General features: G+C 51.3%; 1 protein-coding gene across 2 annotated transcripts in view; it reads right to left on the bottom strand.

The window, feature by feature from the left end:
• The window catches only part of FSTL4 (follistatin like 4), a 347748-nt gene that overhangs the window by 47596 nt on the left and 273266 nt on the right, over positions 1-26886 (bottom strand). For both annotated transcript variants that reach the window (XM_039836026.1, XM_039836025.1), the window contains exon 7: positions 11432-11598. In XM_039836026.1, coding sequence (XP_039691960.1) covers positions 11432-11598 — 167 coding nt within the window. The remainder of the gene's footprint in view (positions 1-11431; positions 11599-26886) is intronic.

Genomic DNA, 26886 nt, shown 5'->3' on the forward strand with positions numbered 1-26886 from the left:
TCTGGGGCTGACTTATTTCTAGTCTAAACTGTTTCCTGTGTCAAAACCTAAGTCTGGAAGAAAACATATTTTGCCAGAATCTCAGTGGCAGGATGGCATCTTGAAAGAGGGCTGGGAAGCTAGGGGAAGCCCCGAAGTGCCTCAGGAGCCCCAAAGGGCAGTACCCGAGTTGCTCACAGGGAGGCTGGTCCTGGGGGCTCTGCCGTTTCCCCTCCTGAGCCTTCACATTCACAGCCCTTCCCCACAGGAGGGCCCTCGAAGCCAGTCTCAGGTCCCGGCATCCCCCGCTCTTATTGTCACCTCAATGGGGTGATGTGGTCATAGGGACCTCAGCATTCCTCAGGCTGAGACGTGCCCCAAGGCTGAGGTTCCCACGGACTAAGTGCAGATGATGCCACAGTCTTTGAGAGCTAACTGTGTCAGGAAACTCGACATGTACTGCCTTGTTTAATCCTCAGAAAACTCCCTGAAAACCATAAAACTGAACAGAAGCCCAGCGCCCTGTCTCCTTCACAGCATGTTCAGAGTCGGACCTTCTCTTACCACCTCCATTGCTTTCCCCAGGGGCCAAGTCACCATCTTCCCTCTGCCCACTGCAGTCAGACCCCACCCCTCCTCGCCCAGAGCCACAGCCCTAGAGGGTCTGCAGGGGTGATCTGCCATCCCCTCTCCCACCCACCTCTTTCCACGCTCCTGTGCTCATTCCACTCCGGCACTATTGCCCTTGCTTCTGCTCCATCATGCCAGGCATCCTGCCCCCTCCACCCCAAAGGCTACCAGTCTGGGTTGCTCCCCTCCAAGTCTGCTCAGATGTTATCTGGCGCCCTGTGACCCGCACCCCTAACCCCCATCTCTCTTCCTGGCACTTGCTGTCATCCAGCACACTGTCCACTATATTTGCCTTGCTTGCAGTCTGTCTCCCCCGACAGGAATTTGAGCTCCAGCAGGAGGGCAGGGGCTCTGGGCACGCAGCTCACGGCTGTGTTGCCAGCACCTAGCACAGGACCCAGCACAGAGTTGGCCTTCGGTAGCTATTCATTGAGCAGATTGTACAAGATGCTGAGCTAGGCTTTCTGCAGGGGCCGTGTTCTGCTTTTTTGAGGCTGACCACTGAGGCACCCACCTCCTGCTTGCCCATCCACCCAAATGTTGCGGGTCACCTGGGGTCAAAACTAGGTGGCTAGCGGGAAGGCAGAGATCTGGTCTCAGTCTCGTCCCCTGCCTGACCACCCTGTCTCCTCCAGGCTGAACTCCTTGGGCCAGGGCATGCTGCAAATGACTGACGGGAGAGCTCCACTCAGAGCAGCAGGCAGAGATGGGAGAGCCCATGCAGGCCAGCCCATCCCAGACTCGACAGGTGATGGGTGATGTTTGGTGAGTCCCTAACAAAGTCATTGAACCTCTCCGTGGTCACTCAGGTACTGAGGGGTGTGTGTCAGTGCCTCAAGGATGTATGGGGCTGCTGGATGTGTTCTGGCTCTACTTTGCGCACCTCACTCATTACCAGCCATGATTTTGGCTCTGGGGAGAAGCTGACTGTTATAAATAAAATAATGTCTCTGGGCTCAAACAATAGGCATCATATAATTACAGAACGAAGTGCATATTGTTTTCTGGAGCATGAATACGGGCTACAGAAATCAAACTTACCTCATTGGATGTGAGGAAATTACTTTAAAAATTGATTTATAAGAAGCTCCATAAAACTAAACCTGCAATCTTTACTTTCCTGGATATTCTTCGAGATATGCCTGAATACTGCCATCACTGCCTGATTGCATCTCTGTAATTGTCTTTTTATAGATGGCTTTTTCCTCCTCTGATGCATAGAAGTGTATTAGCAAAATCAAGGTTCCTTCCAGAAATAAACAGATGCCAGATGAGACCATTCTTTGTATTGATGCACATCCATCTTTGGGGAAGAGACGATTTTACTTAAAGACATGGGTTTTGCCTTTTAAAAAGCTATTTTCTAAGTGTCTGCCCTTAATAAAGAAAGTGATTAAATGAGACTTAAGTATTAAACTATATCTAAGCAGAGGCGAGATGGGGGATGTTGTCATAGTGACATAGGGGAGTCAGGTCTAAGTAATACAAAAATGAGCCATCAATGCTGAGTATTGAGTGACTAAATGTTAAATGCAAGGACGCCAGTGTGGTTTCAGAGTTTGGATTAATGATATCGTCAATGCTGCAAGTCAAAAGTCAGTTTAGAAACATTTATTCAGAGCCTTTCCAACTCTGCCCTTCTCAGAAAGCACCCCTGGCTCTCTTTGGGGAGGATGGAGTAAAGGAGGCAGTCTTTGTTTTCATGCTGGTTCAGTTCTGGCTCCTAGAATTTTACTAACCTGAGCCTCCCACCTGCACAAACATTTGAACATAATGAACCCAAACACTGAGCCACAGGCAGTGCCTCGGTGATGGCTGGTCCTCAGAGATGTCTGCACTCACACTAGCACACGTGTTTGTTATCCAGACAATGTAAGGACCAGATGCATCGTCTGTGGGCACACACAGACATCCGCGTGGACACATGCAGTAAATGTGAGCATGCATGCGCATGCTCATTCCCTCCTCCCCCGCCCCCTGGCTCTTTATAGCTGACCACCCTGACCCACGCTGGAGTCCCTAAGCTGGTCACTTTCCAGCCTCTCAGATGACAGACTTACCACTCTGCAAGGACCTGCAGAACCAGTCCTCTTGCTCAGAGTCCTTAAAGAAGAAGTCCTTGCAACTTGAAGGATCCCTGAGCCACCAGGGGAAGGCTGCTATGGACAGTCACATTTGGTGTATCCTCCTGCTCGTTTCTAGGCCCAGGAGAGGGAGCCAGAGGCTGAGAGAAGGCACTGTGGGGAGAACACCTGGCTTCGCTGGGACTGCAGGGCGTGTGTGGTCACTGGCTGACTTGGGTTTATGCAGTCAGTGTCCCCCATGAGTGTGAGCTCCAAAGGGGAGGCAGTTCATCTCCCTGGGCAGTACCATATTGTCCCCAGTGGGTAGTGTGGTGTCTGGGGGCATAAGTGGTGCTCAATTTGTGTTTGCTGAATGAGTGGAGGTGTGTTAGCCAAGTGTGCTGCCTTTTGGGGAGCCCTGAAGGGAAGGGTGGTGAAGAAGTAACATCACCCAGGGAGAGGTCTGGCCTATGCCCTCAGCTATGGAGAGGTTAAGTCTAAGCCTCAGAATGTCCTGCCCCACGTGAGTGCCTTTGTTGGTCTGGGGGCTTTGGCCATCAGACAGTCAAGCAATGTGGTGGGGGCTGGGGGCCATGTGCCATCGTTCTGCCTCCCCAGGGGCTGGAGACCAGAGGCCAGCCACATGGTCAGTATGTGACCGAGTGCTAGTAAAAACTCTGGACACCAGGCTTGGGTGAGCTTCTCTGGTTGGCGGTACTGTGTCCATGCTGGGAAAGTAAAATGTGCACGACTCCAAGGGGAGAGGACAATGGAAGCTCACATTTGGACCTTCCCAGACACTGCCGCAAGGGCGTGACTTCCCTCAGCACATTTTAATTGGTACTTTTTCCCTGTAATAAACCATAACTGTGAGCATAACAGCCCTCAACGAGTTCTGTGAGTACTTCTAGCACATTATTGAATCTGAAGGTAGTTTTGAGAACTCCCCAAACTTGCAATTGATGTCAGAGTGAGGGCGGTCTCGTGCGGACAGCTGTCTCAAACTCAAATGGGGATTCTGACTCAGTCGTGGGGATGCTGAGTGCTTGACTTGGGGACAAACTTGACTGTCTGAGTACACACAGGTGCCTGGGCACTTGCAACAGTAGGCTTGCGCCAGAGACCCTGTTCTGAGCCCTCAGCTTATCCATCCTCAGAGGCCAGAGGGCAGACACCTCTTGACTGGACAGCTCTCCAGAGTGTCGCAGGGTGAGTGGCAGCTCATGGGGCCCTCTGGTGAGCTGCAGGTCTGAACTCTGTGCAGAAGTTTGGCTCTTTAGCCATCAGCTCAGCACAGCCACCGGAGGTGGGAAGGGACTCAGGTGCTAGACTGTGCTGCAGCAGTAGATAGGTTCCAGACCACCTCGAGCCTGCTGCCTGCATCTGGGAAATCTGCAACTCTCCCCCAGGGATGCCTGAATCATGAATCGCCAGGCTGAGAGGGCTTTCCAGAGGGCACCAGCTTCTCTAACCTGGACCACACTCAGAGCAAGACATCTGACTGCCATTCTTGCTGTCCTTGAAACACTCCAGGGAGAATTTAATTAAATTTCCTTCCATGGCTCATTTCAGGGACCAAGAAGGATTGCAATTAGTTTTAAACTCTTATACACTGTTGGAGAGAGTATAACCAGGCGCAAGCTTTTTAGAGGGAGATTTGGCAACATCCATCAAAACCAAAAATGTGCCCGCCCTGGGATGAAGTTATTCCACTTCTAAGAACTTATCTTACAGACCTATGTATGCAAATATGCCAAGAAGTATGTATATGGTCATTAACTGCAACACCGTTTACAGTAGATAAAGCCCTAACACAGGTTAAATGCGGGCTCCCCGGTATGGGGCTGGCAGGTGCTTGGCATGGCTCGGGGCTCTGCATTTAGGGTCTAGAAGTGGATCACAATCTTCCTGAGGGACCCTGTGCTTTGAGATGAGGCTAGAAGTGGTCACTGTACACAAGGGAAGCCTTGAAGCCAGTAGCAGAGGGAAAAGAGGTGACTCTGAGGAGGCTGCTGAGAAAACAAAAGTCAGTAGAGGTATTTGGAGGGGCAGAGTCCCCCATGAGTCATACAGGCTGGAGTACCATGGGCCTGTCCCTGTGCCTTGGAGAGTTCTTGACAGCACTCCTAGTGGTGTGAACGTATCCAAAGTTCTAAAGAAAGAAATGTTCCTCTACAACCAGGGTTTCTGACACCAGCCGGAGAGAACTGGCCAAAGCACTTGAATGCTTCAAGTACAGCGTTTTCCAAGATTTTAAAACAAAATGTACCCAAGCGTCTGATGAGATTATTTTAATGCAGAGCCTACAACCACTGTGTATCGTGTTGCAAACAGCACTCCATGCTAATCAAACGCCTCTCATCTCTTTACAATGGATTCATGACTGGTTCATATAAAGACAATAAAAATTAAATGAGTCATGAGGTCCTAAATCATTCTCTCTTGGTCTTTTTTAATAACTTACTTCCAAAGACGAGCTGGCTGAGAGCATATGCTTCATTAGCGTTTTTTGTTTCTAGTTTTATACCATTTAGGCATGGGAAAAAGTGAACCTTTTAACACATCCTTCAAACACTGCCACAAATACTTTTTTCTAATGGGTTTTGTTTTTCTGCTTTTATCACTGTATTCTGCCTGTCAGCATTTGAAAGCCCCAAATAGTGAGATTTGGTGAAAGAAAAAAAACAAAAAAGACTCTTTCAAGTCATTTGAAATATACTGGGATTGTTGTAGGTCTCCTCCTTTTTTTTTTTTTTAAAGAAGATAATTCCTCTCCCTGAGAATATTCCAGCCAAACGATCCTACGTTTTGGTCTCAGAGCCTTCTGCTCCCCGTCCCCCTTGCTGGGGCGGAGGCCAGCAGCTGCTGAGAACCAGAGGGCCAGACATTTGGGCTGGCGTCCACAGTGGACATATCCCATGGGGGCCCGGGCACTGCAGTGGTTACTGTTGGATCAGGAGGCAGGCCCCACTGGCCCCAGAGCGAGGCCTTGGCAATGCTAGGTGCTGGAGGTCATGACCCAAGAGCTTGGGAACTGGGGTATGCAGGCTGGCTGCAGGACCTGGCAAGTTCCTGGACCTTCTGAGTTACATAACCCCGTCTGTCTCATGGAGTTGAGGTGAGGATTAAGTGAGATGATGTTTATGAACGGACCAGCATGGAACCTGGTGCCCCGGACATGGGAGCTGCCTACGCTAATGATAGAAACAGCAGCGTTAATACTAGCAAAGGTTCGGCAGGTCAGCTCTTTTCTGTGACTTTGGGGGTGTCCCCTGTCCCTGAGGATCATAAGGGACAGTGAGGAAGACAGTTATGAGGGGAGAGCAGGTAACACTGTTGAGGCAGGATGTGCCTGCAACTGGGTTTGGGGACAATCGCTTCACCCTGAGTGGCTGCTGTGTGGTCTGGATGGACCGCCAAGGCCTGGAATGAGTTTGCATGTTCAGTTTCTGGAGAAAATGAGGCAGCTTCCCCTTTCAACCCCCAGAACACCTAGGATGGCGGCCAAGGTAGGGGAGGAGCCCATGGATCTGCCTCTGAGATGGGCCCTGTCCTGGTCCCCAGAGTTTGGCTCTGAGCCTTCTGGAGACGGGGCAGCTCATTGGGGGAGTTCAGGGCTCTGTGGTCCAGGTGAAAAAGTGAAAAAGTGAGGTGCCCAGGTGGGATCAGGGCATTCTTGGCTTCTGTGCTGGACTCCTATGTCTGAAGGGTCCCTGCCTCCCAAGTGCCCTCTTTATCACAGGGTGTATGGCCTCAGGGCAAGGAGAGTCTTTCAGAGCTAAACTGTTTGTTCTCCTTTCTGCTTGGGTCCTGCATTGACAGGCATCTCGTTGCCTCCTAAGGCAGAATTCTTCCTCAGGATAAGCTTCTTCCATGAGCTCTGGTTGTGGGGGTTCTAGGAGTGAGTGACCTCCCCATGTGGCATCGTGTTGTCTAAGCAGGGCAGGGCCACAGGCCAGGGCAGCTGACCATGGGCTTGCGGTGGGAGGGCCAGGGGTGTGAGGGCTCATCCTTTGTCATACACCAGTGCAGGCACACTCCCGGACAGCATCCTTGAGCTCAGGCCCTGGCCCAAGGCTAGGACAGGCAGAGCTCAGGGCTGCCATCGTGATGCCCCCTCTTAGCTTCTGAGCTAGGGGCAGTGGGCTGTGGGTCCTGGAGGCCTGAGGAGGGGTCTGCAGGCCCAGGTCTGAAGCCACCCAGACCCAGAAGTGCTTCAGTAAAGAAAGCAGCTGGCCAGGAAGGAAACAAATTGCAGGAGGCCCTTTGTTAGCTCTGGGGAAGGCGTGGTTATAGAAACTATTGACTTCTGACCAAACAGAAGGCGGTGTCATAATCCAGAGACCCACGGCCAGAGGCTGGCATGAATTCCCGGGGCTGCTCCTTCCGCTGGGGAGTCCCTGTCTCTGGGGCTTTGCATTCTTGGTCCCTACTTCTGCTCTCTGCTGGGGGAGGGGGGTTCCCAGCTGTGGGGAGGAAGGGATTCCTCATGTAAACGGGGTGGGGAGGGGCCTCAGGCATCCTCTGAAGGCACTCCAGGCTCTTGCTGAACTCCCCGGCAGCCCGAGGAAGCAAAGGGGTTGGGATCTGAGACACAGCCATGAGAAGGGAATCCCAGGCAGGAGCTTCGGGCAGCCTGGGGCACTGGCCCACTCAGAATGCACCATTAGCGAAGTTATTGAGGATCAAGGTCCTCCCTCAACCCCCGAGCACCAGTAAGGCTCCCTTAGTTTCTGGGTCTCACTTATTTGGGGTCGTCCTTGGGTACATGTTTAATCTTGGGCGGGAAGGGGCTCAGGACTTCTGTAGAAAACACATCTGATCATGTCACTCCTCAATGAAAACCTATGGTTCCCTCCGCCCACAGGGAATACCCGAGATCCTTTATGTTAACACTCAAGGCCTGTCATGTTCTGGTCCCAACCTGTCACTCTGAACTCCTCTCCTTTGCTTATCCCTGTCATGTGAGCACCAATCAGAGCCTCTTCTTCTTCCGGCCCCCAGAACTGGCTCCCCGCTTCTCATATGGAACCTGCCATACCTGCTGTAATTCTGCCCTTGCGGATTCCTCAGCCCCCTGGAGGCTGAGAGAGTCTTTGCTCTACGCTTTGGCACAGGCCCTGAGAGTCGTTGGCACTTAGTATGCGAATCCAGAGGGTGACTCCCCATGTGTGCCATCTGGATGGCCAGGCACAATCAGGGTGACTCACAGAATGCTTCCGAAAGTGACACTACTCACTGGGGAACCCGTGGGGCTCCTCTCACTTGGCTCCGAGCTGGAGGGTACGTTTACTTTCTGATCAAATATTATGCTGATGCTCAAGGCCGCCTTGATGTTTGCAAGTCAGAAAAGTTTAATTACATGTGTCATTAGGATGGCATTCTGTAATAGCCCTGTGACTGAATTCATTAACAGAATTCTTAACAGATAAGACAAGACAAATTAATATTTTGTTGCCCATGAAAGCGTCTCATTAAGAGAGTGGTGAAAAAGTGATTAATATTTTGTTGCCAGTGAAGATGTCTCATACGAATGACAAAGAAAGGAGGCCCACACCTCCCCGTGCTCGCTGTCTTCCCGCCTTGGGCTTTGCAGGCTGATCGGCTTCCTGGTCTGCACAACGTTTCTATGCCAGTCGCTAATTATATCACTGGGGATTGGATTTTGCCTCTGACTGCAGCGGTGGGCGCTGGGTCTCCCTAGGGAGCCCATCAATCTCTGGTCCTCCATTGCCCTCCCTGGCTGTTCTTCCCTGACCAATCTTGCTTCAAAAATGCCCCTTGAATCCCAAGGACCTGGCTTTACCCCTCTCCAGCTGGTTTCTTCTCAGGGCTGCTGTCCTCACTGTCCCCAGAGGAGGGCTGCCACTTATAGACACCTGCTGTGTGTCGGGCACTGGGCTAGGTGCATCACACGGTCAGTCTGAAAATGCCGCCTGCAGGGAAGACACCTCATCTCCACTGCTCCACGGAGGAGTCATCCGGTTCACCCAGGGCTGCTTTGGACCCACCAGAGGCGGCTGGTCACCGTCCGTCTCCCTGCATGAATCAAGGCTGACATGGACAGTGTTGCCCCGTCCCTATCACAGCCCAGCAGAGTCATAGCTGCCTGAGGGGGAGCCTCATGGCTGCTGCTGGCTGCTTGTTGGGGACTCAGTATGCAAGGTATTGTTTGGCAGCAGTGTACTAGCAGTAATTATAATGACAATGGGTAATGAGAGTGACGATAGTTAGCAAGGAACACTTTATGCTAAGAATGCCACATGTATCTTCTCATTTAATCCTCACTATAACCCTTTGAGGTAGAAACTTATTTATTCCTATTTCACAGAGGAGAAAACTGAGGCTTAGAGAAGTGCCCTTTCCAAGGTCACTCAACTAGTAAGTGGCACAGTTGTGACTTAAACCCAGGTACCTTTGACCCCAGAGCCTGTGCTGCCACCCCCTCTTCACCTTGCGGCAGGGGGAGCCACAAGTGCATGTGCATGTGTGTATATGTCATATAGGTGTGTGGTATGTATATTGTATGTGGGTATATATGTATATGTACATGTGGTGTGTGTGGTTGCGTGCATCAGGCGAGGACCCCTGTGGGGCTGGCGCTGCCCTGAACCCTCACGCAGGGGATTCTGAGAAGCACAGGGCCTTGCCTGTTTGTGGGCTGCTGACTTGACCACAAGCGGCAAGTGCTTCCTGGGAGGTAATGAGAGGCCATTAATCTCCAGTTGCACCCACAATTACCCAAATTGCTAACCTCACTGTGAAAAGTAAAAATGCAATTGAGTTGGTGCTGGAGGCATGTTCGAGGGAGGGGAAAAACACTCAAAGTAATTTAATTAACTGATGGCAAGTGCATTAGAAGTTCTGCCTCCGCCTTTATTTCTGGTGTCTTTAAATAGAACATCAAGCAATGCACATGGATGTTCAGACAAACACAGGCGGACCTGTCCTAGCTCTGAATCAATCACCACTGGCCCAACACCATCAAAAGCTGACATCTCTACATTGAGAGTTTTGAACACTCAAATGTGCACCCCAGCGTGCGCGCACACACACATCCTAGACTTTATCAACAGGATGTGGCTTCCCTTGCTAAGATCCCAGACATGCCTTGGGCATCTCTGGCTCAGAAGACTCTGCCCACCCAGCATCTGTCAATCAAGCATCCACAGGCTTGTGCTGGCACTGAGATTCAGAGATGGATAGGACGCACGTTATGCTCATTATAGCAAAAGGCAAGGAAACAATCCTGCCCCATGTGACAAGGGTTGGGGAAGGGCACTCCTGCCAGCTCTGCACAGCTCTACAATCCCAGGATGCAGCCAAAGGGGCCCAGAGAGGAGCGGAGTCCTAGCTTTGGTGATTCCTGCAGAATTTCATGCTGGGCCTCTCCCCACAAAGCAGTCTCAGAGTTGGAAGGGCTCTTCAAGGTCATAGATTTTAGCAGCCCTCTTGTGGCTAGCAGCATTGCTTACTACCCTCCTGCTTTAGTTTGCATGTCTCGGGATGGGGAGCTCACTGCCTCCTGTGATGTCTCACTCCATCGACGGACGGGTAGGGCTGATGGCTGGAATGGTGTTCCAGATAAGTAGCCCAAATTGGTCTCTCTGGGGTGCACTCTGGCCCTTTGTGCTAGTCCAACTCATGGGATCACACAGCCCAGGCCAGCTTCCTCTGCCCCAGCACTTCCTTCAACATCTTACAGCTGTTAGTGGAAACTCACCTACAGGTCTTACTTCTCTGGGCCAAGCAACCCATTCTGGGCCAGCTGGCCTGTCCTGAGCAAAGGAGACCAGGGCTGCCTGAAACTTGTATTTCTGTTACTGTAGCTGCTGTCCTGCCAACACCCTACATCGGTGACGTCACTCTGTCTTCTCATGTGAACTTCTGGGAAGCTACCTCACCCCTTGTGCCAAACCAGGGCCAGTACATTTTCTTGAATTAATCCCTGTATTGCTCAAGTCCAGTGGAAGGGAAGTACCGCTAATGTTGCTTTTCTTTCTTTCTTTTTTTTAAATGTTGCTCTTCTAATAGATTAATTCATTGGGGATCAGCTGTTAAGAAATTGCTCACAGTCATAAAGGTGGTCTGGATGACACTGGGGTCCCAGCCCAGGCTGCCCGGGCCCTCGAAGTATAGCAGTGCCCCTGTTGGTCAGTTAGGCTGTGTGAGCTCAGGGGCTCTCCTTTTCCACTTCATTCATCACATCCCCACTCCCTCACTCTGCAATAAGGCCCCCGGCAGGCCCCTTCGGCCTGACCTCATTTCCTTTCCTCTCTCATGGGGCCCTGCCCTCCAGCCAACCCAGCCCAGCAGCTCACCTCTGCCTGCACAGGGAGCCCTCCCTCCCCGTGTCTAGCTGTCTATATCCTGCCCAGCTTTAGGGTCCGAATCTCCTTCTGGGGACCCTACCAAGATGCTCTCCCTGCCTGGGAGCCTCCTGCCTGTCATGTCCTCTGTTGGCCTGCGGTCCTTCCCTCCTGGCGATGGGCTTGCTACACAGCCCCCTCCTCTTACATGGCCTGTACAGGGACTTCCTGGCCTGCCCCCTTCCTCCCCCGTCCACCTTCTTTAGGGCCGGCCGGCAGCCTTCCAGCCGCCATCCATCCTATCTCTGCGTGGGTCTTGGCTTTTCCGGTACCTCTGGTGTCAGACAACAGGCAGAACGGCACCAAATGTGGGCTGTCCAAATAAAATCCTCGGGCCCTGCTGCAGCCTCGCACGGTTTACTACCCCAGAGTCCGAGCCAGGTGACTTACGTTGATGTCTTCCAAATCCAAGAAGTTCAGGGTGAGCCCATTGCGCTTCCAGACGATGGGTGGCCGCAGGTCTCCCTGGACAGCGCACGTCAGCACTGTGCTCAGCCCCACAGTCACTGTGGCCACACTGACCCTCTCCTCGGGGGCAAGGCTGAGCTGAACCACCTCTGCAGGGAAAAGGAGAAGCCGTCAGGTGCAGGCCCGGGGGCGGAGTTTCCACTCGAAGGGTACTGGCTGCGGGGATTTCCTGCAGGGCAGGGGCCCAGGCAGCTTCAAGGCAATTGTCCACCACATGCTGACGAAACGTACAGATGGACACGTCTCCTGGGAGAGGGGCCACGACTTACGGTAAATGCTCAAATGGCTCTGTGAGTCAAAACAGATCAGGAATCATAGTTAGTGTAGGGGAACCACCTGGGCTGTGATGCCAAGAATGTGGGCTGCCAGGGGCCCGTGGGCCAACCCACTGAGACCAGGGACCAGATGCACCCTGAATGCCCTGTGCTCCTGGTCTCATGAAGTCTGGGTTTGGCAAACTGCAGTCAAGGTTGGCTGGCTGGGATGACAGTTCTCTCCTTTATCTGGGGGCAATTCAAAGGTTGCATTGTCTGAAGTCTGGGGAATGCACTGGCTGACCTTTGAAGATTTGTTTCTGTCTGAGGATTCTCTGAACTTGGATTTGGATTTCTGCTCAGCGACCATGCACGGTAGCCTTTAATTTTTGAAGTGTACTTCAGGCTGCACAATTATTAATCCTTGCCATTTCACACTTGATAACTGGCATTAAGACCGATCATTCTTCAGGCAAATGGGAAGGAAGGGTCTAGAATGTTTTCCTACAACCACAGCCTTTCTGAAATTCTTGGGACTTATGAAAAAAATTAATCCGACTTAGATGTTCAAATGCCAAAATGGGATCAGGCTTGGAGAGAGAGTCACCAGTCCACTGACTAGACTGCCTCCCCCAAATCTATATAGTTCAGGGGACTTGGGGCAGCAGCCAGAGGCAGCATGAGCTCTGGAGGCCTGTGCTTATTCTGGGATGCCAGAAAAAATGCCAGGAATCCTATTCACTCTGACACTCTATCAGGGCCTGGAGAGGGCGGGGGGCCTGACAGGTGTGGAGCAAGGCAGAGAGTTGGGATCTGAACTCTGTGACTCAGTGGGAACACATCTGTGTTCACGCCTTCCTGCTAGTGTGAGTGGGGGGAGGAGGAGAGGGGAAAGGGTAGCGAACACAGCCACAGATGAGATGCAGGTGAAGTGAAAGCAGGTTCAGCCCGGTGGGGTCCTGAGGAACAAAGCCCCTCCCCCCTTTACACTCATTCAGTGGCTCAGCTCTGGGCCTACAAAGATGAACAAGGCATACACTGGGTGCTTAGTGCTTGTTGGATGGATGGATGACAAATGGAGAAAATGGAAATAAAGAAAGAAGTCAACGGGCTAGTAGCGAGGGGACAATCACACACAGGACAACTGTGGTTCCCAGTGAAAGAGCTGTACAAGGAAAGATAAGTACCGTGTGATGGATGCAGATGCGACTGGCCTAATATTTTAAACACCAAGTGATGCATTTCAAGTTCCCTCTTCAATCACTTCTGTTTGCTGCCCTCCCACCTCTGAGTCATGAGGCTTACTGCTCAGGGCTGAGAAGGCAGAGGAGGCACTAGCGTTCCGTAGCAAGCCCCTGGCTTTGGAGATTTAGAGGGATAGAGAGAGGGACGGAGAAGAAGAATTTGCTAGAATTGTTTAGCTCTCACTGTGCTGTGCAGGCCCTTGGGACTCGGAACCCCGAGTACTTCTCAAGTGTAGACGAGGTACTTCTTCCTCATCTGACAAGCCATGAAGAAGGGGTATAAAATGCCCCCTCCTCGTCCCAGGGCATTGTGGGAATCTGAAAGGAGACAGTAGGAAGGGCAAAGAGTATGCCTGTTGGTGCGTAGGTGAAGGGCAGCAAGGGGCGTGCTCTAAGAGGAGGCTGAACCCTCCCCAACCAGCCTGCTCCCCTCCTGATGTGGGGTTACCACATGGTGTGGCAGAGAGCCAGGGCTTTCGCTTATCTGCCAGAGCCCCCTCAGCTCCTGAGTGGTGCGGAGGGGCCAGAGGTCCTTGGCCATGCACTGGTTGGACTGTGAGGTGCTCTGTGCCTCTGTACCTGAAGGCTGCATTGGATAGCCAGACCTGGACCCAAAGGCAATGGCCTCCAGAGCACAAAGGGTGCATAGTGCTAGTGGGAGCTGCAGGAAGCCAAACTTTGGGGAACCTCAGACCCCGAACTCCACCAGGCTGTGAGAACCCAGACCAAGAGCATAGCCAGGGCTGACCTCCGACAGGGCAGCTGGGGAGGGTTGACAGGTGGGGTGTCCTGGCAGCAGGAAACAGAGGTGGCAGAGGATGCCAGGGTGCTTTTCTCCATACTCAGAAGCCAGCTAGAGGAGCAGCTGGGGATGTGGGGTGGGAACTGGAGACATGAAGCATTTTTCTTAGAGCATTACTTACACAGACTGATAAAATGATCAGCTTGGACTAAACTTTATAATGGATTAAACATTTAGGTATATTTTTTCTCCCAATGGCTGGTGGGTGGGGCTTGTGAAGACATCAGGTTACCGCTTACATAGTCAATTAATCTATGACAAAGGAGGCAAGAATACATAATCGGGTAAAGACGGTCTCTTCAATAAATGGTGCTGGGAAAACTGTTAAGATAATGCAGAAAAATGAAATGAGACCACATTCTCACACCCTATACAAGAATAATCTCAAAATAGATTAAAGACTTAAATGTAAGACTCCAAATCATAAAACTCTTAGAGGAAAACATACACAGTAAACTCTTTGACATTGTTCTTAGTGATTTTTTTTTTAGATGTATCTCCTTAGGCAAGGGAAACAAAAGAAAAATAAACAAATGAGACTTTTTCAAACTCAAGAATATTTTCATAGCAAAGTGAACCATCAATAAAATGGAAAGACAACCAACTGAACGGGGAGAGATATTCACCAATGATACATATAATAAGAGGTTAATATCCAAAATTTATAAGGAACTCCTAAAACTCAATACCAAAAAAACAATCAAATTAAAAAATGGGCAGAGAACCTGAATAGACATTTATCCAAAGAGGACATACAGATGGCCAATAGACGTATGAAAAGATGCTCAATGTCACTAATCATCAGAGAAATGCAAATTAAAACCACAATGAGATATCACCTCACACCTGTCAGAATGGCTCTCATCAATAAACTAACAAACAAGTGTTGGTGAGGATGCAGAGAAAAGGGAACCCTTGTGCACTGTTGGTGGCATTGAAAATTGGTATAGTCACTATGGAACACAGTTTGGAAGTTGCTAAAAAAATCAAAATAGAACTACTATATGACCCAGTAATCCCAATTCTGGGTATTTACCTGAAGAAATCCAAGCACTAATTAAAAAAGACATATGCATCCCTATGTTCACTGCAGCAGTATTGACAATCGTCAAAAGAGGGAAGAAACCTAAGTGTCTATGGCTAGAAAAATGGATAAAGAAGAGGTGGTACATATATACAATGGAATATTACTCAGCCATAAAAAAGAATGAAATCTTACCATTTGTGACAACATAGATAGACCCAGAGGGTATTATGCTAAGTGAAATAGGCAGAGGAGGACAAATACCATATGATTTCACTAATATGTGGAATCTAAAAAACAAAATAAACGAACAACCAAAACAGAAACTCAGAGATACAGAGAACAAATTGATGGTTGCCAATGGGGCGAAAAAGGTGAATGGATTGAGAAGTACCCACTGCCAGTTATAAAAACAGTCACAGGGATGTAAAGTACAGCACAGGGAATATGGTCATTAATATTGTAATAACTATATACGGTGTCAGATGGGTACTAGACTTATTGGGGGGATCACTTTGTAAGGTATATAAATGTAATTAGGAAAAAAAGAAAAGGCATGTCACAAAAGGAAACTACAGTTTTCTCTGCACGTCTGAGCTCCAGTTTAACTATGAGGAAAAGACCAACAGGGCAGGCGGGGTGAGGGGGCCTTGGAGGAGGCAGCACCCACTGGGCCCCAGAGCCTGCTCCTTGAGGTGTGGTTTCCCCATCATCCACATCACATCTCCTGCAGCATAGACTCTGGGCTTTAACAAGCACCCCAGGGCTTCTGTGGTATCCTGAGGCCCAAGAATCTCTGCCTTAAAAGATGGGGGGTCTGCATAGATGGAAAGGGAGTTCAGGTGGGGGTGAGGGAGGTGAGGCAGTCACAGCTGGCTGGGGTCTCGGGGGTCCTAATTACCAGGCTAGGAGCAGGCACCCTTGTTTGCGGACCCCAAATCATATATTTAAAAAAGTTTTAGAAAACTATCTGGAGGAGCCTATAACACAAGGCTAAAAACAAACAAAACACCTGAATGGGAAGTCTGCTCCTTCAGCCACCACCCCTGGGAGAGCCCGTTCGCATCCGTCCTGTGTGCGCCCCCGTCATTTGCATGTAAGACGCGTGTAAAATCAGAACGTGTGAATACTGACAGAACCGTCATAACTCTGCTCCTGTCAGCCACAAATATTAACCAAACAGCAAATATTTGGACCATTTAAAGTTTAATTAAATGAATGTTTTATTGGATTTAATTCATGTCAATATTCCCAGCTCCTTTTAAAATTCTGCAGAGATTTATGGCAACCAAACCTGTCCTCACTCCCAGGTAATTACTGTTGAGCATGCCTTCGCCGGGCAGGCAGGCCCCACTGCCCTGCTGAATGACCTCCCACGTCGATTTCCAGGCAAGTGAAAAATGAGGCAGCATCACGGGCTGGGGCTCCAGTGGGCAGGGCAGATGCCAGACTGTGGCTCTGGACACCTGGCCTCGAGGCCTGGCTCTGTTGGTGGCATGCCGACTGGCCTTGGGCAGGTCCCTTCCTGTCCCTGGGCCTCAGTTTAAATATCTATAAAATGAGGGATTGGGCTAGGAGGGCTCCGGGGGCCGAGCCCGATTTTAGGCTCTGGGACTCTGAGCACATGGTTCTGAGTAGACCTCCCTGCAGACTCTCCCTGGTCCTGCCAAGAGGTGCCCAGCCACACCTTTCCTTGCTTCCCAGTGCCATCTGCCTCTGCTCTTTGCCCACTGTCCGTGATGGTACGCGTGATGCTGCCACATGGTGACCCACAGAGGCTTCCTTGTGACGTCCCCCGAATCTTCCCTTTCCTCTCCATCCCAGGTCCTCAACAACCTCCTGTGTGGTCACCCCTCCAGTCTGCCCTGCTATCTGTAACTCTCTTGTCACCATGTGGAGTATAAGGTACGTCACAGCCCTGCTCAAAAGCCACCAGCAGCTCCCCATCACAGAGAATTCAGAATAGCCCCTGGCCTTGCCCCACGTTCTCATCACAGAGTCTGCCGGTTCCCCGTACCATCTGTGGTTTTGAGTTTAAGCAACTTTTACTTGTCTGTTCAGACCCTCCTGCTCTTGGCCCCCACCTCTGAGATGGCCTCATGGGATGTTTCTGGTACTCTGAAGTTTTAACATTAGGAGACGGGTGGACAAATATTGGGTGGATAAGATTGAAAGAGAATGTCCTGGTGAATTTCTCAGGACTTTTTCAGGCTTAAGTAACCAAAACTCTCAGGAATGCTCAACTAGCATAGGAAAGAAAAAGGGGGTGGTCCCAGTTGCCCTAGCTGGGAAATCTAAGGGCGTGAAGGAGGCTGTGGGCACCCAGTACCCTAAGAATGGCCTTCTCCGCTTGGCTGCAAGATGTCCAGTGGTGGCCTCACACTCACGCTGTCCCTGCACATGGGATCCCAGAGAAAGGGACCAAATCTTTCCTGAGAGCTCTGGAAAAAAGCATGGAGGGGGGACTCTGATTGGCCAGACTTGCCTCCTGTGGCCCTCCGTGAAACAATCACTAAGGGCAGCTGTGTGGAGTACTCTGCAGGCACAGTGCTGACTGACCGCTCAGGCCTGGTTCGGGTGGCCTCCTCTGGGGCCAGGTGCTGGGCGGTTAGGGGCGGGGTCAAGTGTCTCGACAGAAAGAGTGTGTCGGGCAGATCAATGCCCTCTGGCTTCCACAGAGACACAGAGAAGTCCCCTTCTCTTCTCTCCACCCCTGCACAGCCCCACCTGGAGGCCTCCACGTGGAGCAGGATGACGAGGGGAGGGCTGGTGGACCCATATTATGAAGACAATAAGAATCAGCAGAACTGAAACCTGATTCCAGTTGCTGCAGTCTGTCCCCACCTACCCCTTTTCTGGAGAGTGATGGGGGAGGGGTGGTGGCGATGTGGCCCAGCCGAGGGGACCCCAGAGTCTTCTTGAGCATCGTATTGTAAAGGGGACAGGGAGAGGGCCAGGCAGCTTGGGGTTAGTGGGGATGGTCCCAAAATGTGCTCGGGGAACACACGCTGGCTGAACTTCTCCTGCGGGCTGAAGCTCACCTGTGCCCAGGCACACCTGTAGAGCAGGGGACTCAGATATGTCCCAACCTGGACTTGCTCTGGTGGAAGCACTGCCGAGCATCATGAGAGAGGGCGGTGGGGAAGCCACACTGCAGCATCCAGGACCGTGGCCTGCAGAAGGGCCAGCGAGGGGTCCTTCCAGCTCCTGGCTGTGGCTCTGCTGCTCTCAGGGTGCCTGGCCCTCTGTGGTCCCATGGCCTTTCTGTGGGAAGGTTCCCAAGGTTTCTAGGGGATGAAGCAACAAGATCTGCTCTGTGCTTTAGTGGGGGGAGGGCAGTGAGAGTGGGCTGGGCTGGGGCTCCCATTAGGCGTGGGATGAGAATGCGTCTGTAAGAAGAGGCTGGTGTCCTTGGAAAGGGAAAGCTGGGCTGGGGGGTCCCAGCAGCTCAGTGGGGAGTGTGTCTGGCACTGTCGGGCAGAGGTGACCTCAAAGGAACAATGCCCCTGCTATGAGAACTGTCACTGTAAGCCTGTTGAGTATGGAGTTTGGGGAGGGCATGGGAGTTGGGGGGCTCCTTACAATTTGAGACACCTGTCTCCCTATGGTCAGGCCTTCTGATATCAGCGGGATCCTCCTTGTTTGCCCCCGGGATGAAGAGGCACAAATCACATCGCCATGATTGTCAAAGTCAGCGTGGGTTGGTTAGCACAAGACAGACCTTCCCGGTACACTAACTAGGCTGTGTGTCTGGCAATGGGGGCCCAGGCAGCACTGCTTGGGACTCTGATGCCTAGCACGGTGCCTGCACACAGTAGGTGGGCGTGAGGCCAAGTCGGGCTGAAAGCAGTCTCCCGGGAGACACCCGCCTCGCTCTGTAGGCCCTTCAAACCAGAGCAGTAACGCCCCCGGTTTTCTAGAACCAGGCTGTTGCAAACACTAGCTCTCCCCTCCTCCCTGCACACATGCTCTGCCTGGGAAAAATGGGCCCACCACAAGTAGGGTAACAAACATCCTTCCTGAAAACAGGAGATTTCAGTTGCTGGAGATTTCGGTTTTAGTTTCTATTACAGCTTTCCCTTATCTCAGGCACGATTTCTCACGCTGATTAGAACTTGACGAGACACTCACAAACCCATCAGCACCCTCTCCAGCAGGATTCTGGTGCTTCGTAGCAACAGAAATTAAATTTCTCAAATTCTTGTCAAGTTGGCATTAGTTTTCTTATGTTAGAAATGCACTAATGGAACACATTCCTATCTGGACAGTTGCCATTTTTCAAATGATGGCCTTGGTGAAAAGACCCTGTCAAAAGCTCAATTAGCCTGTCCATAAATCAATGTTTTCGACTGAGCCTCACAGGGCAAAGGGGCCGGCTCGGGAGTTAGGGCCATCCGGAAAGAGAAAATGGGCCGAGCGCTTGGACACACCTCTGTGGCTACAGCCTCTCCTTGCACTATTCCCCTTGTAAATTAATGTTCTTCCCCTGGAAGGAACCCCTCAGGTGACCTCGGAGCTGACAACAAGAGGAGCGGCACCTGTGGGACAAGCTCTATTGATCTGGTCTTGTTTCTGTGACCAGGGCCACACTGTGAAGTGGGACAGAAACAAAGGTACGGTGTGTGTGCCCAAAGTCTCCTGACCAAGTAGGGGACAGGCAACATCTCAACATCTCCTGGACACGATGACTTCACCTGGCTTTTGCAGGGTGGAGCTGCTTTGGCTCGTGCTGCAGAGAGGTGCTTGCGAGGGGCTTTGTGCCTCCTGTTTCCCTCCTTTGAAACATCTGCTGGAACTGGGTAGGTGGGAGGCAGGGAACGGGTTGCCTTAGGGCTTTTCATCTTGACACCCACATTGTGAGCACTGGGGTGTGTCTGTCTATCCTGCACAGGTAGCTCTGGACCGGCCGGACTTGACCTCATCCAAAATTTCCTCTTTCTTTATGCGTAATTTAATTTTTGTGCCATTGTCATAGTCCCTCTTGCATGCTTCATTTTGGAAATGGCAATAAACTTATTAGTTAATTACCTGCAGATCTGTGGATAATTTACTTTTTCAATTGACTTATGTTGCTCGGTGTTACTTCAATAATTATTACAGTTTAGTTCTCAAGTTCTGCTCTCTGCTGTAAACAAACACCTTTGCAGGCCGAATGAAGAGAGAGACCGTATCTGTTTTCTTTCATGTCCCCAGGCAAGTGAATGATTAGGGTAGTGCACATTCAACGATTACTTATTGAGCACCTACTATGTGCCAGGGTACAGTGGAAATACACTGGCAAGCAAAACAGGTCCAGTGCTCGCTAACCTGGAGCTCGTGTTAAATGGGTGTGGGAGACGGTCACCTGAAGCCTGTCCACAGGCTCTGGTGGAGAGCCTTTGGCTGCTGCAGAACCCAATCGCCTTCTCTTGGAAGAGACCTCCCTGTGTGCTCTGTGCTGGGCCCTGTGGGGGCGGACACAGAGGCAGGTCCTTGTCCCGCTCACAAGGAGCCCTGGTCTGGTGTAGCGTTCTTGTTTGCAGGAGGGGCATCCTCTGAGCTCTTGGGTTCTGTTTTGCCTTCTTTGGCCAATAAACCTTTTTGGCTTTAAACTAAATTACAATATGATGGCTGTATGTAGAGGAGCGAGAAGTTAGAGCTGAGCTCAGTGCCCAGGGGCTGTGACATCACTGTCTCAGGGTGCTTTGGGGTGCCACGAGTGGGGCAGGCAGCAGAGGCATCAGTTGGAAGGAGCACGGGGTCAGTGCTGGGGTAGAAAGCCCAGGGCCTCCTGATCAGCAGGGTGCATGGCCGCCATGGTGCTTTGCACCAGCTTTCCCTCCCTGGCTGGTCTCTGTGCCTGGGGTAGCCCTGGGCAGGCTGGCCAGTCTCTGTATCATCCACACCCTGCCGAGTCCACTCCCAAAGATGATGGAAACGCCTCTGCTCAAGATATTTGCAAATAGAAAGTATCTTAACTGCTTATTTCTTTGGTGAGTTTAGGAAGAAGAATGCGTTGTCTTATACAATTATATACTAGTTATTCAGAATTTTCAAAGACTCATATCGATGTCAAGGGCTGGATCTAGAATCTCCTATATAAACTGTCAGTGGAGATAAACAGACAGCTTTTACCTAACCAGCTAGAGGGTGCCACGCTGTGTGTTTCCAGAGGCTGGTTCATGTTCTAATTTCTGGGCGCTCACAAAGACTATCTCTCAGCCTCTCTTGGAGTCAGGATGTGATTGGGTTTGACTGAAGGGATGTGACCGCTTGGCCACACAACCCTTGTGTCATTGTGATGGTTAATTTTATGTCAACTTGACTGGGCCGTGGAGTGCCCTGATGTTTAGTCAAACATTATTCTGAATGCGAGAGTGTTTCTGGATGAGATTAACACTTGAATCAGTAGATTGAGTAAAGCAGCCTGCCCTCCCTCATGTTCGTGGGCCTCATGCAATCAATTGAAGATCTGAATAGAACAAAAAGGCTGAGTAAGAGAGAGTTCTTTGTGTTCGACTGCCTCTAAGCTGAAACAGAGGCTTTCTCTGCCTTTGGACTTGAACTGAAACAAACACCATTTATTCCCGGGTCTGGAGCCTGCTGGCTTTCAGACTGAAACTTTACACCATCGGCTTTCCTGGGTCTCTAGCTTGCTGACTGCAGATCTTAGGACTTCTCAGCCTCTATAACCAAATGAGCCAATACTCTCTTTCTCCATCTATCCATCCATACATGCAGTCTATTTGTTCTGGTTCTCGGGAGGACCCTGCCTGATGCAGTCATCATCCACACTCGTTCCCTGCGGAGACTGTGTGGTTACGCGTTTTGTGAAAGCAGAGAACACAGCCTTCTTGTCTCTGCTTGAGAGCTGTCTGACCCGATCAGACCTGAAGAGAGTGAGAAATCAGCTTCTGCTCCATGCTGCTGAGGTTTGGGGCTTTCTATAGCAGCTGAGTTAATTACCCCCTCAGAAGGGAAAGAAGTACAAGTTAATGTATTTCCTCGGAAGAAACTAGAGTGAGATGTGGAAGGGATTTTTCATTCAGGTCAGAAACCCTCTGAGACTCCTCCAATGAGAGGAGATCCAACTTCTGTTCCAATCCCCCAAACCCCTCTGCCCAGGGAGCTCATCCCACGGCACATTCTGGGTCTCTCCCGTGAGTAGGATGAGAAGATGATTTCTAAGCTGTTGCATTCTTGCTACTAAGACCCTCAGCTGACGAAGAGGGAACAGACACAAGTGTCTACTGTCCAGGTGGCTCTCCCCGTGTCTCCTGGGGCTGGGGTGTGTCCAGTAGCTGAAGCCGCATCTCTGCTGTGTCCCTTCACCCCACCTCCACGCTGAGGCCCAGGCCTTGCCCTCTCTGAGTGGGGACATGTTTCATGCACGCAAAGGGGAGAAGCTGGTGGGTCTTGCAAGAACAGAAATGAATACAGCTGGTTTTCTGTTTAATTACCCAGTCTCCTGAGAGTGCCAAGTCATGCTTGCATTTTGTAAACAGACATCAGCAGACTGTCTTGGAGGACAGTTGACATCAGTGTATTTGTTTTGTTTTAATTCCCATTTCTTGAGCTTGCCACAGCTCCCTGAATTCCTGACGAGTATCCTGGAGCCTGGCCTTGGGCTCTGCTGCTCCCAGGGCCCACGAACCTCCTGCCAACTTCCGTCTTTAGAGGAAGCATCGCTCACAGCCTCTGTCACTTCCCAGCGTGGCTCCCAAGGGTGAGCTGTGTTCAGACTGTCCTCCCTCTGGGGCATTCCCTGTCTTTTGGTTGTAGGGCCCATCTGAGAAGCTTCTGTACTGTGGTCACTGAGTATTGACATGGCAGGGAGCTCAAGCTCACCTGAGCCCAACCGCTAGAAGGAGAGGGGGTTAATGGGGTGGGGTGGGGTGGGGGCGCTGGCCCCTGCAGCTTGCTTTGGGTCTTGTTGGGGGACTTCAGGGTTGGAATCTGGAGGAGCCTTGTCTCGCTCTGGCTGGTGACGCTATGGCACAAGCGGGGGAAGGGCAGTATGGGGTAAGGGAGGAGGCCTCTGGGGCAGTGGTAGAGGTGCGGCTGGAGGTGAGGTCAGGAGCTGGGCTCATGGGGCCCATGGCAATGAGCTGGGGTTTTATTGCATGATAATCCCTTGGAGGATTTTAAGCAGGAGACTAAAATGGTCTGATTTATGCTATTAAAGACCATCTGGGTCTCGGTCAAGATGTCTTCAGCTATTTCAACAGAAAACTTGGCTGGAAATGGGGCTGACTAATTAGGAAAGCTATTAGCTACAAAATGAGAAGGCCCCGGTGACAGTTTCCTGAGTAGGGTCATTCTGTGGCTCCAGGGTGCCATCGAACACTCAGGCTCTCTGCTGTCTGCCCTGTATCCCTCGGCGTGCAGCCGGCTGTACCCTGTGGCTCTAGGCCTCACAGGCAACACAGAGTGGGAGGTAGGAACTCTTTGTTGTGTGTGAGCTGTGAGAGCAGGAAGCCTTTCCCAGAAGCTCCCTCAGGTTCCATTAGTTAGATTTGCGTCATGTGCTCACCCCTAGAGCAACTACTGGCGGGAACCACTAGGAATGGCTGGGGGAGGCATGTGGCCATGTAAAGGGGTGTGCCAGGTGGGGCTCTCTCAGAAAAGGATGGAGGGTGTTGGGGTGGCACTCTGGTGCTTGTGTGAAAGATGGACAGAATGGGCTGCAGAAGGGGACAGGAGACCTGTTAGGAGCCTGTGATGCAGATGTTAGTGGCTTGGGTCAGAGAGGTGGTGGCAGAGATGCTGAGAGGTAGACTGATTTGGGACACCTATTGGAGGCAGGGCTAATAAATTTGCTGATTGATGGGATGGGATAGATCGAAGGAAAGGAAGAACTGAGTATGAATACTGGAATTTTGGCCTGAGAAATTAAGTTCTATTCACTGAACGGTAGCAGGAGAAGGAGCAGACATTTGAGATGAAATCTAGGTTCTCTTTTTATGTTAGTAGGTGGACTGAGGGGCAGGCCATTGGGCCATATGAGTCTAAGGCTCCAAAGAATCATCCAGGCCAGAGAGACAACTTGGGAATTCATTAATGTCTACATTTATGAATTCATTAATGTCGACATTTAAAACCCCGGGATCACCAGGGAGTGTGGTCTAAGAGAAGGGGTCCTGCAATGTACAGGATAATCCCCACAACAGAGAATTCTCTGGCTCCAGTGTCAATAGTGGAGCCATTGAGAACTGTGGTATATATTAATAACCACAATTAGCAATAATAATTCCTAAAATAAATACTTGTCCTTTATGTGTTGAAAGTGAATGTCCTCCCGTTGCCCTTGCCGAGGCAGGGCCTGCCTGAGCATGCAGCTGCATTACCCCAGGCCCAGGTGGCTACGCTGTGCGGGAGGAAGGAAGCCCTTTGTTCCTCACCTTACGTGGACAAGGCCGAACCTCACACCGGGCTCTCAAACTGTGATGCTCTCCTACCGACACCGGGCTGAGTGGCTGGGTCTCCATGTAGGCAGGTGACGAGAGAGGGGGCACCTCAGAAACGCAGATGTTACGATCACCATTGTTGTGACATAGAAACCAGCTCCTTGGCCTTTGCTGAAACCTTTCCTGTCGGGTGTGTCCGGCGGGATGCGTGGCATCGAAACGTCGGGAGGTGAAAAATCACTTTTCCTTGTATGGGATGTTTCTCTCTCCTTTTGTCTTGGGTAGGTTCTTTAAATGATCTTTCGGAGAGAATCTTATAAAGTATGCTTTGTCCAAGGACAGATCTTGGTAAGAAAAATGCCTCGCGTTTTCTCTCCCAAGACTCCCCCGCCATCTGTCAGTTTGGAAATCTCCACATCTTGACCCACGGCAAATAGCTTCTCGCTGCACTCGATGGCGTCTCACCCACCTCGCGAGGCACATGTGGAGGCTGCAGGCTGGCTGAGTGAACGGTCCATTTTAGGGATGAATGAGCCAAAATCTCATCCACCTCTCCCCATCTTACAATTACAGCCAAACCCCTCTGAATCCACCCTTTTCTCTTTGTCTCTACTGAGGCCGCTCCGGGTCAAGACTTCATTATTGGCCAAAGCAGCAGCCTCTTCTCTGGGGCCTACAGGCCTCCTCCCTTCCCACCTGCTCGGGAGGGAGCCGAACTCCTCTGCCTGGCATTTAAGGCCCACCTCCCACAGCTCCTGCTTAGTTAGAGCCAAACTGAACTCCTTGCTTTGTCCACTTGTTTCCTGGGCTCTCCTATGATCGCTGGCCACGTTGGCACTACCTGGCAGAGGAGCTTAGCACTATGCCAATATGTCTACAACATCTCAACTCAAAACCGTGAAGCTGGTGGAAAATCACTGTGAAAAATTCTAGGCTTTATCTCTGCCCTGTGGTCACCTCACCCTGCCTCTGGGGTGAAATGAGTGTGGTCACAGCCCTGGACCCAGAGAGTGTGCCCATCTGGGAGCCTCTGGGGCAGGGGTGGCCTGGAGCATAAACCCTCAAAAATAGAGAAATTCTAACAATCACCAGAGTAGCAGTAACACCAGAGGTTTAAAAAGTTATTTTCCACAATCTGACAAATGCATCGTTTGGGGGGCTGATTTCTGGAGAACTGGCCTGCAGACCAAACTCAGGGGAGTCATTCTCTGCACCCCCACCAGGGACACACAGGCAGTCCTGGGTATTGTCGTGCCATTGGCAGGCCTGTCCCTGTGTGGAGGATGGGAAAGTTAGGGTGGCAGGACTAACACCCTGCAGTTCAGCACTGTGCTTTATTCTTCTTAGCACCCTGTTTCAATGCTCGGGGGTTGGAGGGAGAGGGAGAGGAGTTAAACATGGTGCCTCTGTGCCCTCCACCACAGCCCCTCAGCCAGGCTGGGGGAGGTAGGCAGGGGAAGCTCCTGGGACTGGGCACTGGCACTACTGTCCCTGGCAATGGGGGACTCATTTATCTGGATTCATGTGTGTTTTGTTCGTCGTTGTGGCACAGAATGACCTTACTTTTATGACTAAACTGTCTCACTTCAGGAGTCCCAGTGCCCTGGGAGGAGAAGGATATGCACACACCTGAGCAGAGGTCAGTGTGCTGACAAATGGCTTTTGCATCAGCAGTTCTGCATGCCCTGTTTGGGGACATGTTCAGGCTTCACCTGGGGTGCAGTCCATGTCAGGAACCTGCAGCCGAAGCTGGGCTAGCCCCGGCCAAGTTTCTTTTTTGCTCTTTGTAAAATCAGGCTCGGGTTCAAGTTTAAGGTCAGAAGTCTTTGGGATAAAACATCATCTGTGTTCTAGGGCTCCTTTATAAACACCACACACAACAAACCACACCCCAGGACCTTGTCCCCACTTCTCTATCCCTGGAGACCCCAGTTTCACACCTCCTAGTACCCTACTGTATATTGACATTTGGTTGTCTGGAGGGCCCCTGTTAGGTGGCCTCCCAGCCCTGTAACCCATCTGTACCAAAAAGACCTCAGCCTCACCTCGCATCTCCACTCTGGACCATCAGGAAGGAAAGGGTTCTGAGAAAGTGGTTTGTGTCCAGGAGCCAACAGCAGCCGTGTGTTGCTCTCCCAGGTCCTGGTCCCACCCCCACCTCTCCACGCCCAAGCCCCATCTGCAGGGTTTTTAGAAATGACCCTGACACTGGGAGGCCTCCATCTGCCCTAGGCTTCATGGATGCCACACACCATGGTTGCCTGCAGACCATGGGCCAGCCTGGTGGTCCCTGGGAAGCCCTGGGAGTCATCGCTGTCAAAACTATGGCACTTCATGAGGGTAGAGTTGTCTCAGAACCCGGCTGAGCCCTCCCTGGTTAATCCAACAGGGTGTGGTTGGAAAGCAATCACGAATATCCATCCATCTGCTACACGGTCGCTCTGCCATCCACCTGCCAAGTGCCTGCTGGCAACTGGGCCCTGCGTGGCCCCAGGAGCAAGGTGACCCCTGGCATTCCCAGCTGGGGCTGGCCTGAGCTCTTTTGGACCTGGAGCTCTGATGTCCACGGACCTTCACCCCAGACCACCTGTCCTATCCCTCACCTCATCTTCCCTAGCCAGCGCCCCTTCCCAGCCCCAGTTTCACTGTCCTTTCTCATTCCCTCAG

This window comes from Pteropus medius, unplaced genomic scaffold (genome assembly GCF_902729225.1).
Source record: "Pteropus medius unplaced genomic scaffold, Ma_sr-lr_union100, whole genome shotgun sequence".
Classification (NCBI taxonomy): Eukaryota; Metazoa; Chordata; class Mammalia; order Chiroptera; family Pteropodidae; genus Pteropus; species Pteropus medius.